A 16313-nucleotide genomic window follows, 5' to 3' on the forward strand; every position below is an offset into this window, starting at 1 on the left:
CGTGCGCACAGCCGCCGGTGGGTATGCGGTCTAACTGAGCTCGGCAATGTACGCGCAGGGAAGTAATAGACCGTAGAGGGCTGCTGTTCTCTCTAGTGGATTGTCCGTTTTTTGCACGTTTACCTATTCTTTCCAAGCGCTTCTCCCCCAAGCCTCACCTTCCCCTGAAGCCCAGCAGTGACTGCAATAAGCGTTGTCTTGCAACTCTCACTCGCTCGAGCCGACGCAGTAGCAGCAGTAGTCGCAGCCGCTGTAGACACAGCAGGCGGGGAAGGTATTGCGGATGCGGCATATGTGGGGCCGTGTGTTTCTGTGCGTATCTGTCGCCCGTGGTTGGTTGGTCGCTGACCGTTCGCTTGCCGCCTCGTTTTCGGGGGGCTTTCCAGTCCCGTTCGACCCTTCTCTTGCCGCCTACCTGTCGCCGAAGCTTCGGCCTTACTGGGCATCCAGCAGCACTCAAGGCAGAAGCAGTAGCACCATGGGGGAGAGAGGCGTGAACGCAGCCGCAGCTGCAAAGCTGGAAGCATTACGGTTGCTTCTGCAGGAGCACCAGCTCGACGGGCTGATAGTGGACGACGCAGATGCACACGGAAGCGAAATCCCCGCGAGTGCCTTTGCTCGGCGGACTTTTCTGTCCTCTTTCAGCGGCTCTAATGGCTTGGCCTTGGTGACCCAGGAGGCGGCGCTGCTGTGGACTGACGGGAGGTCAGACCCCCCACTGGCATGTACACCTACTTTTTCTGTATTTTCTTGTTATTTTGCCTCTCACTTCGCTCATTGACTGCTACAGGAAACTCTTGGAAGGGGCAGTGCTAGTTTTGTGGCTTCCGTTTGCCTCTTGCTTCATTCTCTAAGTGTCTACATCTGTTTCTTGCTGCACTTACCTCTTTGAATCGCTCACTAACTCTGTTTCGTCATTTCACTCCTTCCGTAGGTCTCGTTCTCGCCTGACATGCGTGCATTCATGCATTTATGCACGCATGCATGCATGCCTCTGCAGCACAATAGTCCCCATTCTCGCCTGGGTGAAGGGCATGTGCGGGCTGGTGCTAGTAGCAACAGACAGAGAAGGTTGGAGACAGGCAGAGGCAGCAGGACAGTGACAGAACGCCGCATAGAGGATTGGGGGTGTTTATGCCTGTGCAGCGAGAGCAAAGCTTATATGGTGTTTGCGGGTGCATCTATCATTTGGCAAATGCAAGTAATATGTAATCCTGTTTGTGTTTGTGGAATCTCACACTAACAGGCAAGTGCTTTTAGGCGTCCGTACACTTTCAGATCTATAGCGCGCTCATCAGCCTGAAATTCCAGTTTTTTCATGCGTGGTGTATGTGCAGCTGGCATGTGCAGCTTGGTGCGGTCTGCTCTTTGTTCAGGTATTTCGCTCAGGCAGAGCAGCAGCTGCCTGGAAATTTGTGGCAACTTATGAAATCGGACTTTGCGGACACGCCTAGCCTATCGCAGTTCCTCAAACAAAATCCCAAAAGTAAGGAAAGGCACCATTAGTCGACGGAATATTAATAGCCGCCTCATGATGTGGCGAATGGCCCGCTACATGCCCCATCTTTACTGTGTTCGCTGCCTTTGTTGGCTTAGAAGCACATCACACGAAGCTCCGTTTGCGTCTTTGGCTTTCGACCCTTGTTTCCACAGCAAGCCCAAGGTCCACAGTTCCCAAAACGTTGCATGGGACCTGAATTGCGTGACTGTGTGGCTTTGTCTGTACTGCAGTCCGGCGATTGGGCGTTGACGGCTTTTCGACCTCTTTGGGGCTGCTCAGCCAAATAAGAGATGCGGGCTTCAGTCTCGCAAGAGGGGACACTGCGGCTGAACAGGTAGCGGCAGAGCCTGATCCCAGGGTGGCCACAGGCCCTACACCAAGATTACAAACGCTGAATTGTGTTCTCTGCTTCCCAGGAAACGCAGGACGACGGTGGGCGACAAGTTGTGTCTCTGGATAGGAACCTCGTAGACGAGATCTGGGGTCATGAAAGGCCTTGCCTCCCGAACAGCACGGTGTACGTACACCCCAAGGAGTATCGGGGTGAGGAAGACCCTACTGAAGCAGACCGAGCCCAGGCAGCAAGAAAATCCTCTCAAGTGTTAAACCTATAACGACAACAAGCAACTGCAGAGCAGTGGCCGCTGCCCTTCAGGGTTTTATGCTAGTGTCTCACTAGGGCTAGGGCTTTTCGTCTGGATCTAGTGGACGGAGCGGGTTCTTGTTGCATTCGCAGGCCAGTCCACGGGGAAGAAGGTGGCAAAGGCGCTGGAAGCCATGGCTAAGGAGGGCGCAGACCTTCTGCTGCTTTCGGTAATTGGCCACAACTGGGGGTTCAGGGCTACGTTGCGGGTCAGGGGGTTGGACTTTTGGGGGTTAGGGAGGGGATTCTGTGGCTTTTGTCCAGGGCTCGATGCTCTTCCTAGTGCAAGAGCAAAGCGTTATCCCAAGAAGACGACGACACGAGTTAGATCGCGGACTTGCAAGCGATGAACTTTTGGCGGTTTCGCTTGTTGGTGGTGTCGCTGCAGAGTTTGGACGACGTGGCTTGGCTGACGAACCTGCGGGGATCGGATCCTCCAAACAGCCCTGTATTTTATTCCTATGCCCTTTTGGTCAGAGGCCCTTCGGAACCGCCTTCTCGGGGGCCCCAGAGAGACAATTCCTGGACTTGGCGTTTGTTGTGAGCGAGACTTTTGCCCAGCCGTATCCTATCATACGCTGTAACTGTACGGCTGTGCTGTGGTAGGTTTGGTTGCCTGCATTTGTTGCAGCTGTGCCCTCCATCCGAGTGCCATCTTCTGTCCTTCTCGCTGGCTTAGGTTGTACACGGACACCGGTAGGGTCTCGGCCCCTGCCAAGGATGAGCTGGAGAAAGAGGGCGTTGTCCTGAGGCCCTATGGAGATGTCTCCAGCGACCTGCAGCTCCTGCTCAGCTGGGAGATGCGTAACCACCTCCAGCAGCAGCAGCAAAAGGAAGACGAAAGGCAGAAGCAGGAAGCGCAAGAACAGCGACAAGCGGGCCTTGTCGCTGCTGTTGACTGCCTGCTTTCTGGCGCTGATGGTCGCCTGCAGAAGCCAAGCCCCAAGCTAAAGAAGCAGGAAGCCCTGGAGGCACAGCAGGCCGCTTGGCTAGACCCCAAGATTAACCTGGCCATACACCGTATTGTCTCCGAGTCCAGACGCCTCATTGTTAAGGATACGCCCGTCGCCGTCGCCAAGGTCTGCAGTGCACGCACTCTCCAAAGGCGCATGCTCTGCCCGGCAGAGATTGAATTGACTCTCTGTACATCCCATTGATCGTACTAACATCAGAACTTGCAAATTGGGGGGGCTGCGCTTGTTTTGAGTGCACATGTGACAGCTCCAGCTGGCTGAGAGTGTTTGCGTCCATCTATGGCGCTGTGAAGGCACAAGCCGCGCTTATCAATTGGTTCTAAATACAGTCCTGGCTGGCTTGTTGGTCTCCTTGCTCCACACGTTCAGGCGTCTAAGGACGAAATGGAACTCAGAGGAATGATGGAGGCTCATGAGGAGGACGGAGCAGCCCTGGCCACCTTCTTTTGTTGGTTTGAAAAGCAGCTACTCGCCAATGCCACAGCAGCAGCATACGAACAGCAGCAGCCGCCACATGGCGAGGAGGAATGCACCCTGACTGAGTTTACCCTCAAAGAGGCTGTAGACGCAGCAAGAGAAGCCACAGTAAGCAGCGCAAAAGGCACATGCTTCACACTGCCCTCCATGCGACGGCGTGGATCAGCAGAAATAGCAACTGCGGCAGCAGACAACAGCAGGTGTGCACGGAATATGGCGCATGGAGCTTCTGTCGTTGTCGCTGCATTGTCTGTATCTGCGGCTCACGAACTGATTTCTCGTGTATTCCTTGTCCTTTTGCTTTTCCTTGTTTGCTACGTGCGAAGTGCTCATTGTTTCGGGGCACCTCGTTCACATCAATCTCCTGCTTCGGCTCCAACTGCGCCTTGGCGCACTACAGGTAGATGCACACCTAGAAGAGGGGGGCCTCGAGCGCCCGTATCCTTGTGTATGCATTAGCGTAGCCATCCTTCTGAACAAAACATGCTTTTCCCCCGATATTTACTGCCGCCGGCGGCACACACCTCAGGTATCTAGACAAGCCGTGCAACAGCAGTAGGAGCAGCACCTGCTCGACGCCTGTCCGTTGCTGCGTTCTTCAGGCCGGATCCGAAGACGAGTCTGCAGCTGAAAGCTTCACTGTCAGAGCCAGGAGGTGCGCTGCGTGTGACAGTCAGGGGCCCTGGTGGAAAGCCTCCGGCACAAGAGGAGGCCCCAATGTTTCTGCTAGACTCCGGGGGGCAGTACCTGACGGGGACCACGGATGTGACTCGCACGTTGCATTTGGGTGAGCCCACCGAGGAGCAAAAGGAGGCATACACCCTTGTGCTGAAGGTGAGGCGTTTGAGTCTTATTGATGCCGAACTGGACGGGCGCAGCTTTTGCTGGTTCAAACAAAGAATAGGTGTAGTGCTTTCCGTCGCTTAACTTTTGGGCGTGCCTCCGTCATTGTGCATCGCTTTCCTCTGTTTGTTAATTGCCCTCATTATATCTTTTAGGGTATTTGTAATTCTACGATTACCAGGTTGTTGGGGTTTGTTGGTCTGGTGTCCTTAGGGAATGATTGGGCTGAGCGCGCAGAAGTTTCCCGAGGGGTCCAGGGGACCGCAGATCGATGCACTGGCGCGGCAGCACCTTTGGAACAAAGGCCTAGACTACCTTCACGGTCCGCGCAGCAGCAACATAATTCAGAAACTTGCAAGCATTTCGACACACCAGAACAGATACTGACTCAGGACGGCAGGGGCAGGGAGTAAATAGAGACCAATGTAGCAGGTCCCAGGGATGAAATGGACGAAACAGAACAGCGTAGACAGGAACATGCGATGATTGGGCGCACACACGCAGACACGCGCGGAGATAGCCGCATATTGGCAGAGATACAGACGAGTGCACAGCAATAGACTTGGAAAAGCGGACCAATGATAAAGCAGGCCGAAAAGGAGATGGCGACCAGCGTATCTCGAGACTTTTCTTCAAAGTTCTTTCATGTTGCTCCCGTCTTCACTGCAGGGACAGGCCACGGAGTTGGACACTTCTTGAATGTGCATGAGGGCCCTATCGGCATATCTCCCCGTTTGACGGTTAGAAGCACATGACCTGCTATCCCCGCTGCGCCTGTTTCCTTCCAGCTACCGCTGCTAGTCCTATTATTCCTTCCAGTAGACAAGGGACTGGGAGACGCCTGCTTTTCGCTGTCTTTGACTGCCTCTATTTCGGGCCTTTTGTGCACCCCTCGAGTATCTTTACCCTGTTTTCGTTGTGCCTTGTTGATAGGGGGTGGCGTCCTTGCACGCAGTGCGGCCTGGTGCCGTTCTTTCTATAGAACCAGGGTTTTATAAGGATGGGGCCTTCGGGATTCGCATCGAGAACCTCGCAGCGGTGAAACCGTAAGCTGCAAAAGCATTGACAGGCCATACAGCGGAAAGCGAGACAAAACTGTCTCTTGCTAGCTCTTCCACGTTTTGTGTTCCGGCCTGTATGCTTTCGGCAGTGTGCCTGTAAAATATTGGCTATGCTGCTACAAGCCCGAAACGCTTGGCACCGCGTGCGGTCCACCTTCGAGCTCTGCTGCCTGGCGGTTCTTTAATCATTTGGCTGGTGGAGGGCGCTGCAGTTTACTTATGAGTGGCTTGCTTATCGCTAGGGATTCTGTGGTCGTGACGCTCGTCGGTAAATACGGACCCGCTCATACTTTGGTTTGGGGTTTCTTTACTGTGTTTGCTGTGGTTTCTTGTATTTGGTACTTACAGGAGCAGCCTAAGTTATCGAGGCCGTCGGTTTTTACAATTTGAGTCTCTTACCCTGGTCCCTATTCAGGCCAGACTCATAGACCCCTCGCTTCTCACCCCTCAGGTTGGCCGGGACAGCAGATAACTTTGGTGTTGCCAGACGGGCGTGTGCTAGGTAGTCAGCTAGCTGGTTAGTTCGCGTAAATAGTCAGCTTGTTCTGAGCTGCATGCTTCAGACCAGCAGCTGTGAAGCATGCCGCTGCTGTCCATATGCATTTTGGTTGCTGTTTGCCCCTGCATATCGAGGCATCTGGATGTTCCAAGCTTTGGTCTGTTCAGCCGAGGCTAGCTTCTGCACGGAGCTTTTTCCTCTGTTTGTCTGCATCCCTTCAGGAGACAGCTTGGCTTGACTCTTACCACAGAGATGTGTTTGCGCGCATCTCATCTCGGCTGGCTTCTAAGGGAAAGAAGGACGCGTTCTGCCCACCTTTGCCAAACGCGGTTTCTGTCAACAACGAGGAGGTCCTCACCTGGCTTAGGAGAAACACCCAGCCCCTGCAGCAACTACTGCAGCAGGAGTTGCCCTAGTGTATTTTGTCATTTCGGTGGCTTTTTGCTCTTCTTTGTTTCCTCAGAGGCCTTAGGCCATGGAAAGGGCCCCCAAGCGCTGATAGAAGCGCAGTGACACCGGCTAAGGACCACGTGAAGCTTGTGTGTTAGAGGCCCTCCACTAGTTTTCCTGTGCACTTCGCAGTGCTGACAGCGTTGTTTAGGGGGCGGTTGAGCTCCTCGGAACATTACAGATTGGGCCACGCCTCTTTGAGAGGGCTCCTTAGGGGTCTGTTTAGGGCGTCGGTCGGCAGCGAGCGTTGCCCTGTGGTTTTATGCTCATCTATGTTGTCTCCCTTGTGCCTCCATTGTTAATTAGTACTACAGGCCCCCGTGCCGGTCAGAGATGACACTGCTTTTTGCGCGCTGACTGCCGCGCTGACACTACTCCTGGATTTAGCATGTGCCGCCGCGGCTTTGTTCAGGGGGTTCGTGGGTCCCTTTTTTGTTTTGGACTCTATCATTTGTGTGGCAGTTGCGATTTCCTTGGGACCGCTGCCTAGCAGAACACTCACCTCACAAAGTCTCATATCTGGGATGCTTGCGCGTGCCTCCGGATGTCTGCGGTGTGCAGCCGCACGTGCGCATTTGGATGTGCATGTAGACAGACCGCAAACTGTGTTCTTTCGTGTGCAATTCCCAATGAGTCCACTCTCTAAACAAGTCTCCGCAGTCTCGGCCTCGCCCGTCTGAAATCCGTCCGTTAGTTGGGCTGGCACTCGTGGTTTTGCTCTCTTGAAGGCGTCCAGCTCAACAGGCTGCTAGAGTTTGCCGCAAGCGTATCCTTCAAGAGGGCAGCCAACGTTTTCCGCTGCAACTCAAGGTATCGATAGGTCCACTTCACGCAGCTCTTGCTTGCCCAGAGCAAGGGTGGGGGAAACCTGACAGGGCATGGCGGGCTCAACTGCACTCGTCTACGGTTCGTGTCTAGTGCTCCTGCCTCTTCTCTAGCACTGGCATCGCAATGCTGCTAGGCCCTTGGTGCATGTCAGGCTGCTACTTTCTTTACTGTTCAACAATAGCATCTACACTAATATTGCCCGTAATCTAGTAGCAGTGGTTGCCCATAGTGAAGGCCTCCATATCACGGCACGTCGGTCTTGCCCACTCGAGGCAATCGGAGGTGCAGCGGTACCCCTTCTCTTCGGCGTGTGGAACAAGCCAGTCAGCCTTTGATATTTCCACACCAGGTGGAGGAGGTTCTTAAGCCACCAACTACCGTGTCCAGCTCGCTTCTACTGGTTTGGCTGTCAGGAATCCTGCAGTATTTTGACTCTCCCGCACTTGATAAGTGTCTATTACCTAATCTTTCTCATCATAGCATAGCCTTCCATGCATAGGGGTGGGGGTCCATGCCCCAATAGCTCCACCAGGAACTAGCATGCAAGCAGGAGTTTGCACATAATATGTGCCAATTGGGAACAAGAACATCAGCAAGCACATTATTAATGCACAGTGCCAGGCGAAGCAGTTCGTTATTTTGTCTTCTTCCCCGAGCTGCCAAATCAGCAGTGCTCCGCTCTGCCCCCTGCAAAGCACAAAGCAGCAAAGAAGGCTTCCTCAATTTTGCTTCCCCCTACCTATTTAACCACATACAATCTGTTCCCGGGCTATTGCAGCAGGGCTCGCCACATGCAGTGAGTTACAACACCTTCCTGGAGGGAGCTGGCTTCTGCTGGGCAGGAAGTTGAGAAGGATGATGCGGAAGGGCTGCCGTAACCTATTGCCATCTGCACCAGAACTGTGCTGAACACGCGTGGTCTGGTGGCTGGTTAGTGCACCTGCCTTGTCGAGAAGCCAACCCTTTGGGTTTGCAGCAACGACCGCCCTCCCACATCTCCAAAGCATCGCCTTATCCCCACACACAGTCACTTGCCCCTGTTCGTGGCATCATAAAACCATCTAGTGACACAGAAAAAGTGATACCTAGTAATGCGAAACGGCAAGGGACTCAAGCAAACAGCGGAACAGATTGCGGCAGCGGTCCGGTCAGGAGGGCCCCAGCAACCAGCCGACGTTTATGCTTTTCACTAGCCTGTCCCTACACGAATATTCAGAGCCTTCAGGCTTTAAGAGTGCTTTTTTATTTTGTAGCAATTAGAAATGTGCACTTTGACCTCCTTCGCGGCGTCTTGTCTGCGAGAGCCCTTTCTCTGCCTCTCTGGACCGAGGCCTCCAATTCTCATCACTGATTGGTTGTCATTTGTACGCTTGGATGGTAAATTCCCAGTACCAAGCGCGCTCAGTTAGATTACAATAACACGCAGATGAGCAGCCAGTGCAAGCCTCCCATTTAACTGGCCTGGAGGCTGTATCTCAACGGTTGCTCAGAGAATCCTGCTCGCCCAAGACCGTACCCTGATGCAGCTGCTGCTTGTGCTGCAGCTGTTGCCTCCCCTTCTCTGCTAGTGGGACTCTTTCTCAGTTTTATCCGTTCCCATCCCAAGCGGTTCTGGAGTGCTGAGCGCACGGCTGGGTCCTTGCCCTGAAAGCAACACAGCAGAGCAGGGGGCCGCGTACTGCGATGGGGTCGGCCTGTGTCTCCACCTAGGAGCTACCAGGTCACTTGAAATCTCCAGCTAGAAGTTGACTCTTGAGGATGGGGGGCCCTCAGTGGTACCTGGCGCCGCTGGTGATCCTCGCTGGCTGTTCAGTTCTGTTAGCCGTCGCGGCGGCATCAGACACCAGCAGTGGCGTCTCCCTTATTCACAGCGGCAAAGCCTTTTGGCTTTGCTTCACGGGGATTGAAGGCGTGGCCTGTGGCAGTCGAAGAGAACCTGCTGTCAACGCCGCGGGTGTTTTCTGCGGGGATGGCCTTTGCTGTCCTGACACAAGCACAGGCAATCCTCTAATATGCATGAAGGAACCATGCAGCAGCTCGTTTTCGCAAATTCCAAACTCTTGCAGTGAGTGCACACCGTTTTGGATAGTGCCATCGGGCTCAGCCAAGCCCCCGCAGTTCCTACATAATAGGGGCGAAGTTTATGGGATATAGAGGGGCCATCAAGGCTTGCTACTTTCCCTGCCCCACATTGTAGGCCGTTTTGCTTGAACCAGCGGCCTCGAGCACGTAGCAGCTGTGCAGCTACTTCGGTTCTGTGCTGCAGCCTGTAAAGCGTTCGGGGACAGGTGCTCAGCTTTGGACGGGGCCTCCCACTGCGTAGAGGTTTCCCTTAGCGGACGCATCTCTGGTGCTGCCTGCGTCTGTCAGTCCTCCTTCGTTGCAGACCAACGTCGCAAAAAGTGTGTGCCAGGTTCGTTTTTATGGCCGAGGTGCCATGCATTCGCGCAGCCAATGCACCGTTCAGGCCATGGGGCTGTTGCGACCCTTTGCACTCTTCTTTGCACCGAAGAAGGCGAATTTCAGGGAGCTGCATCTATATATTTTCAGTTTTGGCCCATATTCTGGTCTTTGGGCCTCGGTAGCACGGTGCTGCTCTCCCAGGTTGCGGTTTTGCGGAGTTCTGTGGGCGTCGTGTCAGCAAAACACTAAGCTTTAGTGTCTCCAACTATGCTTCAGCTTTCTCTTTGAAGCTGCACTGTGTCCAAGTGGCTGGTGTGTTTGTGGGCTGTCTCTCAGATGTCTGTGCGGGTGGTCCCTGTGGCCCAGCAGATGCCGTCAAGTTTTGCTACCCGTCTAAGGTGGTGACGAGCCCGTTGGATCAGGCAAAATACGAGGCCACTTGTGTGTGTGAAAAGAACTACGTCTTCAATGTGGAGACGCAGAAGTGCGTGCCTGCTCCGTATGATAGGTGTGCGAGGGAGGCTCCATGCGGCCCTGTGGAGCGGGTAAATACATGCAGGGAGCACCCAATAACTGGAAAGTTTATCTGCACATGCCGGAAAGGATACGTGTTGAATAAGAGGGACAACGAATGCCAGAAGAGGTGCTCGGATGAAGAAGCTGCTCTCTGCGGACCGGCCGAGGCACATGAAGCGGAGCGCTGTTCCATGGGCCTCGGCGGCAGAATTTGCGCTTGTAAAGATGGATTCAAGTGGGATTCGGATCTACGGATGTGTGTGGAGGACGACTGCTATTCGCCTGCGTGTGGTTGGCAAGAAGGCGTGGAATCATGCGCTAAGCAAGGGGAGCAGCGAACGTACACATGCGCCAATGGATATCAAATGAACGCGTCGAGGGAGTGTCTGCCGGAGTGTCCCCCGGGCTGGCGCTACAACCGAAATCGCGAAATGTGCGAGCTTTCAATCACGAGCTGCTCGTTGAGTGACTGCGGTGCTACGGAAGCCGTAGAGGCGTGTCTGGTAGACAAAGACTCGGGCACACAAATTTGCAAGTGCAAGGCGGGGTACGCGCTACACACGGAAACGGGAAGATGCGCTTCTCTTCCTGCATGCCAGGTAGACACTTGCAAAGATTTCGGGCCGGATGCCATTTGCGTTTCCGACGGCTCCTCTGCGTACTCTTGTCAGTGCGTTTCTAAGATGAAGACCGTGGGAGATGAGACGACAACTGTGGTGAAGGCTTGCGATGCGGTTGAGTGCTCGGACCCGTCCATCTGTGGGAAAGCGAAGTCGGTCATGGAATGCATCCAAGGCGCTTCGGCGCATCACTGTTTGTGTAGTCCCAGGTACACGCTGGACGTAAACTCCGGAACGTGCACTCCTCTAGACGTGATGTTCTTCCATACAAATTATGTCCCGGCAGGCTCTGCCAGGGTATCCGCCACCCGTGCCCCCATGCGCTTTATCATTAAGGCCGCGCCTTGCCTAACGGCAGACTTCAACGGGTCCAACAGGACTTTTGACGTCACGACTTACAGCAAGGTGCGTTCGTCCAGTGGTTTGTCGGTGCTCGCGCTCCATCTGACATAATACCCGAAGTGATTTACTTGGGTTTGATTTGTTGGACAGACGCATCTCCAGGCTTGCTTTCTTCTGAACATTTGTTCTCTGTTGAGCAAGTGCTCGCAAATGCCGATGCCCTTCGAATAGCCTTTAATGATTATGCCTTTTAGTGTAGGCTATTCCAGGCCAATTCCTGTCGCGCTTTTTCCAACTGCTTTGGTGTCTCAGGCAGGAGAAACACGCACAATCAGTCTAACGTTGCCGTATCACTCAGGCCCCCACACAGGGACGGCCTTCACGTATAGAATGTCGCCAGCGCCGGGCGGCTTTGACATTTCGCTTGTCTACGAGATGCGCCCGACCTATTTCAGGCAGTCGATGGAACAAACATCATTTCGGGTGTACACTAACCCAGTCGCGTGGGGAGCTTCCCTAGATCTAGGGGGTGGCGCTAATGGTGCAATTGCTGCCCTGATGACATCTGCGGGCGACAGTCCTTGTGAAGTGGCCTCCGTGAAGGTTTCCTCTATGACAGACGACAAACGATTTGAAAATCTCACTGTTTTGTTTGAGAAGCTGCCCACGGCCGAGGCAAATGCCCCGTCAACAGCTACTGGATTCCCAGAGGTGATTCCAGGCCTATCAAGCAATGAGACAGTCGCTTTCCCTTCCCCTTCAGATCAATGTGAAGAGCCACCAGAACCTGAAGAGGACACACCCCTACCCTTTCCAGCGCCAACCGATCCACTGCCACCGCCGGTACCTGAAGAGGAGAAACCCTCGCCCGTTCCAGCGCCAACCGATTCACTATCACCGCCAGAACCTGAAAAGGACACACCCCGCCCCGTCCCAGCGCCAACCGATCCACTGTCACCACCAGAACCTGAAGAGGGCACACCCGTTCCAGCGTCAACCGGTCCACTTTCACCCGGAGAAATTGCCGGAGACGCAAACGGGAATGGTGATGCTGAAAAACAGTGAAAGACAAGCGGAGCATTTTTGTTGTACTGGAGATAAGGACGCTGATCCAGGTGCAGGAGTGATGAGGTTTGCGAGGAAACCGAGCTCAGAAGTAGACAGCGGGGGCGGGCGTGTTGCTACCGCAATTATTGTTCGGCGGAGCATTTTGGGCCGCGCTGCAAGGCGTTCATAATTCACGTGCGTACCTCTTTTTGTATCGTCTTGGAGCTTTCGGTTCCGTGGGGTTGTCAAACATCGTTACGCGCCATCAATCATGACCTCATTGTGCATCTATCCGAGCGTTTCCCTTGGGACGGAGGGAAGATTTTAGGAACGGGCACGCAGCTCATAGAGTGTAGTGGCCGTCTGTAGGTGCATGGGTGGAGGAGCCATTATCACAGCTTTCACTTCACGCTTCTGAATGTTTCTATTGGTTGTCAATAACGGATAGATATCCATGCGTCACGAGCCTCGTAATGACACTGCAGAGAGTAGTGTGCTGGGCAGCCCGTGGCAGAGCATGAATAGGCCAAGCAAGTATGCTGCGGGCCCCCTCTCAAGCGTGTGGACTGAGGTTTCCTACGTAGGAATGATGAGCCTGGACTCGGCAAAAAGGTTGATCGACCCGTTTTTAGGCTCAACCTTCCTTGCCACGGTGCATGACAGGTTAGTTTCTGTAGGGGTGACGGGGTGGCAGCAGCCAAGGCACTCTTCTGTGCGTGAGGGAAGTGGCTAACCTTGTAGATGTAGTGTTCAGCCAGTAGCGGACATTTCGGTGTGTAGCGAAGCCTTACGCCAGCTTCTCTATTCAGCAAGCTCGTAGCCGTAACTTCCTCAGGTCTGAGCTATTCTAATCGGGCATTGTTACGAAATGCGCACAAGCGCCTAGTTGGGAGCAATGCCAGCGGCGCGACGCAGTTGCTAAGTCAACCAGGTAATTCATCAACCATTTGGACGTATTCTTTTCATTCCAGCTTCAAGCTAGCTTGGATTCATAAAGGCCAGAAGCATAGTTCATTTCATGCCCATTGCAGAAATATGCGAATGCCTGGTACGCATGAATTAGTTGGAAGCAGAATATTGTGAATGCACGCTTCACAATCGTGAATGTGGACAACTGGGATTTCGGAGGAGCCTACACATGAAGTTTAATGGGTACTACAATGGAATAAGGACCCCGCATGTCCATAACTTTTCAAAAGTCGCGCCACCCAGCACGAATTGATGCGCGCCCAAGGATGGGTATGTCTGTTGCAAGCTCTCGGAATAATATTCGAAGTCTCTTCTCTTTTCATGGTATGAGGAATAGTGAAAAACAATTAATTTTGTGCACAGTTAGTTGCGATGCAGCTTCTCAGTCGGTTTTGAGGTAAATGATCCACTTTGGTACAGCTTCAGCGCTTATGATGAGCCGGCCTGAAAAGCCACAAAAGCGAAGTGTTTCTGTGGATACAAAATGGATGTGCACAGCCTACGATAACATGAGTGCCGTGAATGGTTGCAGAAAACCATTCACGGCACTCATGTTATCGTAGGTGTGGCACGTTGGGATAACGATGACAGCGAGCTAGCTTCTGGACACTCCAGCGTCTCAGCCTCGGTGAGTGCCTCCATGAGCTTACCAGCAGCTCTTGCTTCAGTTCTTAATGAGACAGTGATAGTTGTGGATTTGCGTGGTTCTAGGCGGAAGCATCGTTTGTCTAGAGCAAAGGCGGTCTGGTCAACCTGCAGTACAGAATGAAGACGAACTGAGCACTGTCCAAACAAATTAACATGATTTCGTCCTAGCGTGGTGAACATGTTGCTATCCCGCATACTCAGGATGGCTTCGTCAACTCCAGTATAACTTGGCCAACAATGTGTAGTGTGGGCATAATTAAGAGAAATTTCATGAGAAGCATACCTGCGCTGTATATTCAATAGCTGTCTCGAAGGGGTTTTTAAATTCAACCACAAGGCCTTTACCCTTTGGTACCTTCATGGGTCCTTGAGCTTCTGGAGGCGTGGTGCGTCCAACCAGAAGGGCCTGCCCAGGTTCGCACGAAGCCAAAACCAGCAAGAAGCCTTTGAAAGCGAAGCATTCAAGAACTTTGCTTGCAGAAAACCAACAAATTGATACCCTCAACATTTCCCGTCAAAGCTCCGTTCCCTACGGCCTGACAAACAGCTTACTCTGTATTCTTGTCCTTCCGGACCACGGGCACACAATATTGCCTTGGTATCTTGCAGCCGAGAAGGGACAAATTTTACTGGAATGCACATTTCGATTCCTTGGCCATCAGTGTCCGCTGGAACTTGTATTCCCTTGCACTCCAGCGAAAATATTTCAGATAGAGCCGATATCTTTTGAGGGGCTATGGAATCCGTTGGCCATTCCAAGCTTATCTGGTACGTCGTTGCCTTCTTTCCGAAGTGCATAAAGCGAACGCATTGCTGCGTATCTCTACCAAGAGGTGCTGTGCACGTAATCCTTTTGTCTATACCAGGGTTCCTCATATTATACTGCACGAGGTATTTGAACAGGCCCAATTCCTCGCTGGCCAGCACGACGTTCGTCTCCCCGCTTCCTGGTGCGGTCGCTCGCATTAAAACATCTAGCACCCCTGTTGCCTGCGGAGCAATGACGAACGGCTGGGGACTGAAAGTTATTTCTTGGTGAGCCGATGTGCATTGGATGTTTGTACGCTTGTTCGACAGATTTTCAATCTCCAATCTATGTCGGAAAAGCTGGCGAGTATTCCCATCGAACAAGATTGTGCCCATCCACCCTCCTTCATTGAATTGAATCTTGGCCTCAGCAACTGTGAAGTCTCCTGTCGACGGAATCGTGAATTGGAAGCGGATAACCGCGTTGCACGGCTTTAATGCGAAGGCGGTAAACCTGTATTCTCGGGTCTGACCTCCAGCGATGTCTATGAGGGAGGGAGCCTAAATGCATGCATATATTCCCCATGCGGTGCATTGATCGTACAGGCTTAACTGGTAGTACAAACGCACAGGGAAGATGATATATTCGGTTCCTTATAAGCAGAGTTTGTTTTGAAGAGGGAAGTGAATTTGGATATGCCAGAATATACATAACTGCATGCAACTTTTCGGCCTTTCCTAAGGTGATTGGACCTTTAAATCCTCACCTGAATTTGTATGCCCTGCCCTCCAGAAGGCTGCAGGATTGCAAAAGCAGCATTAAATGCTTGTCTTGTATCCAGCCAATTATGAATTTTGATATTCAGAGTGGTATGTTGCTTGCACGAGGCAACTGTCTCGATGGTTTGTTCCACAGTCGGCTCTGACGCTGTACCGATCATCCTAAGATACATAAATGGGGAGGGTTGGCTAAATATTCGAAAACTCAAATACAGTGAAGTGCGCATACAGTAGCACAGCAAATCCAGCTGAGGGGTGCAAGGGGAGCATATTGTAGAAACAGGTAGCGGAAAAAGAGGCGATGACCTCTAGAGAAAAGCCTGAGACAAGTTCTGGACGGGTCAAGGCAACAGTCCGTGCATGATTTTCCGTAGTCACGGTAGTAGAGCTTGAATAATGCTTTTTTATAGGGGCTTAATGGAACTTCTATGTAGTGTCGACAAGCCTACTCACCTTATGCAGCAGGCTTCTCCAGCTGGAAGTGCGCAGAAGAGTGTGGCTGTGTGTTGTGAAGGTAGTGTGCGGCGTGTTCCCTTTGCGCGTGCTTGCTCTTGACTTCCGGCGTCAATGGTCATCGTCATCGGGAGATAAGTAAGTTGAAGGGCCACCTTTTGTTGAGGAGGGATTGTGATGGGCCCAGTAGGCTGGCAAGAGAAGTAATTGCCTTCCTTTGGGCACTCAAGGGATATACTCGGGGTTGTCGTCCACTCAACTTTCTTTGGGTTTTTTAAGAAAAACGTCTTTGTAACTGAAGAGCGAACACTAGTGGCAAACTTAAGTACATGGATTGCATCGGCTGGCAATGGAACACTTTGCCCGGTCACAGTGAAATTGAGGCGCGCCACCTCTGTATGGGGCTCCTTTGGATTGCAAATGGCATGACCAAAGCATATAATGTCATCTATCTCCAACTGTTCTGTCGGCTGCAAAGGCAATGGGAACGCTCAGAGGCAGAGTAGATCACT

General features: G+C 52.7%; 3 protein-coding genes across 3 annotated transcripts; all 3 read left to right on the forward strand.

Moving 5' to 3' along the window:
- Positions 1 to 292: 292 nt before the first annotated feature.
- EAH_00001870 (X-prolyl aminopeptidase, putative) lies at positions 293 to 6414 on the forward strand (the record flags this gene model as incomplete). Its single annotated transcript, XM_013394915.1, has 15 exons — positions 293 to 705; positions 1377 to 1486; positions 1732 to 1835; positions 1918 to 2044; positions 2238 to 2314; positions 2533 to 2684; positions 2824 to 3223; positions 3488 to 3703; positions 3922 to 3995; positions 4198 to 4429; positions 4652 to 4760; positions 5108 to 5178; positions 5372 to 5484; positions 5848 to 5950; positions 6220 to 6414. 15 exons carry the CDS (start codon positions 293 to 295, stop codon positions 6412 to 6414), a joined length of 2496 nt encoding a protein of 831 aa, XP_013250369.1.
- A 2620-nt stretch (positions 6415 to 9034) lies between these two features.
- EAH_00001880 (hypothetical protein, conserved) lies at positions 9035 to 12222 on the forward strand (the record flags this gene model as incomplete). The annotated part of the gene is made up of 3 exons (XM_013394916.1): positions 9035 to 9341; positions 10016 to 11220; positions 11470 to 12222. The coding sequence occupies 3 exons, from the start codon at positions 9035 to 9037 to the stop codon at positions 12220 to 12222; spliced, it is 2265 nt and encodes a 754-aa protein (XP_013250370.1).
- A 499-nt stretch (positions 12223 to 12721) lies between these two features.
- Positions 12722 to 15066, forward strand: EAH_00001890 (hypothetical protein; the record flags this gene model as incomplete). The annotated part of the gene is made up of 5 exons (XM_013394917.1): positions 12722 to 12856; positions 13706 to 13801; positions 14484 to 14589; positions 14725 to 14771; positions 14899 to 15066. 5 exons carry the CDS (start codon positions 12722 to 12724, stop codon positions 15064 to 15066), a joined length of 552 nt encoding a protein of 183 aa, XP_013250371.1.
- Positions 15067 to 16313: the final 1247 nt, after the last annotated feature.

This window comes from Eimeria acervulina, genomic scaffold (genome assembly GCF_000499425.1).
Source record: "Eimeria acervulina Houghton genomic scaffold, Eah_scaff6, whole genome shotgun sequence".
Taxonomy (NCBI): Eukaryota; Apicomplexa; class Conoidasida; order Eucoccidiorida; family Eimeriidae; genus Eimeria; species Eimeria acervulina.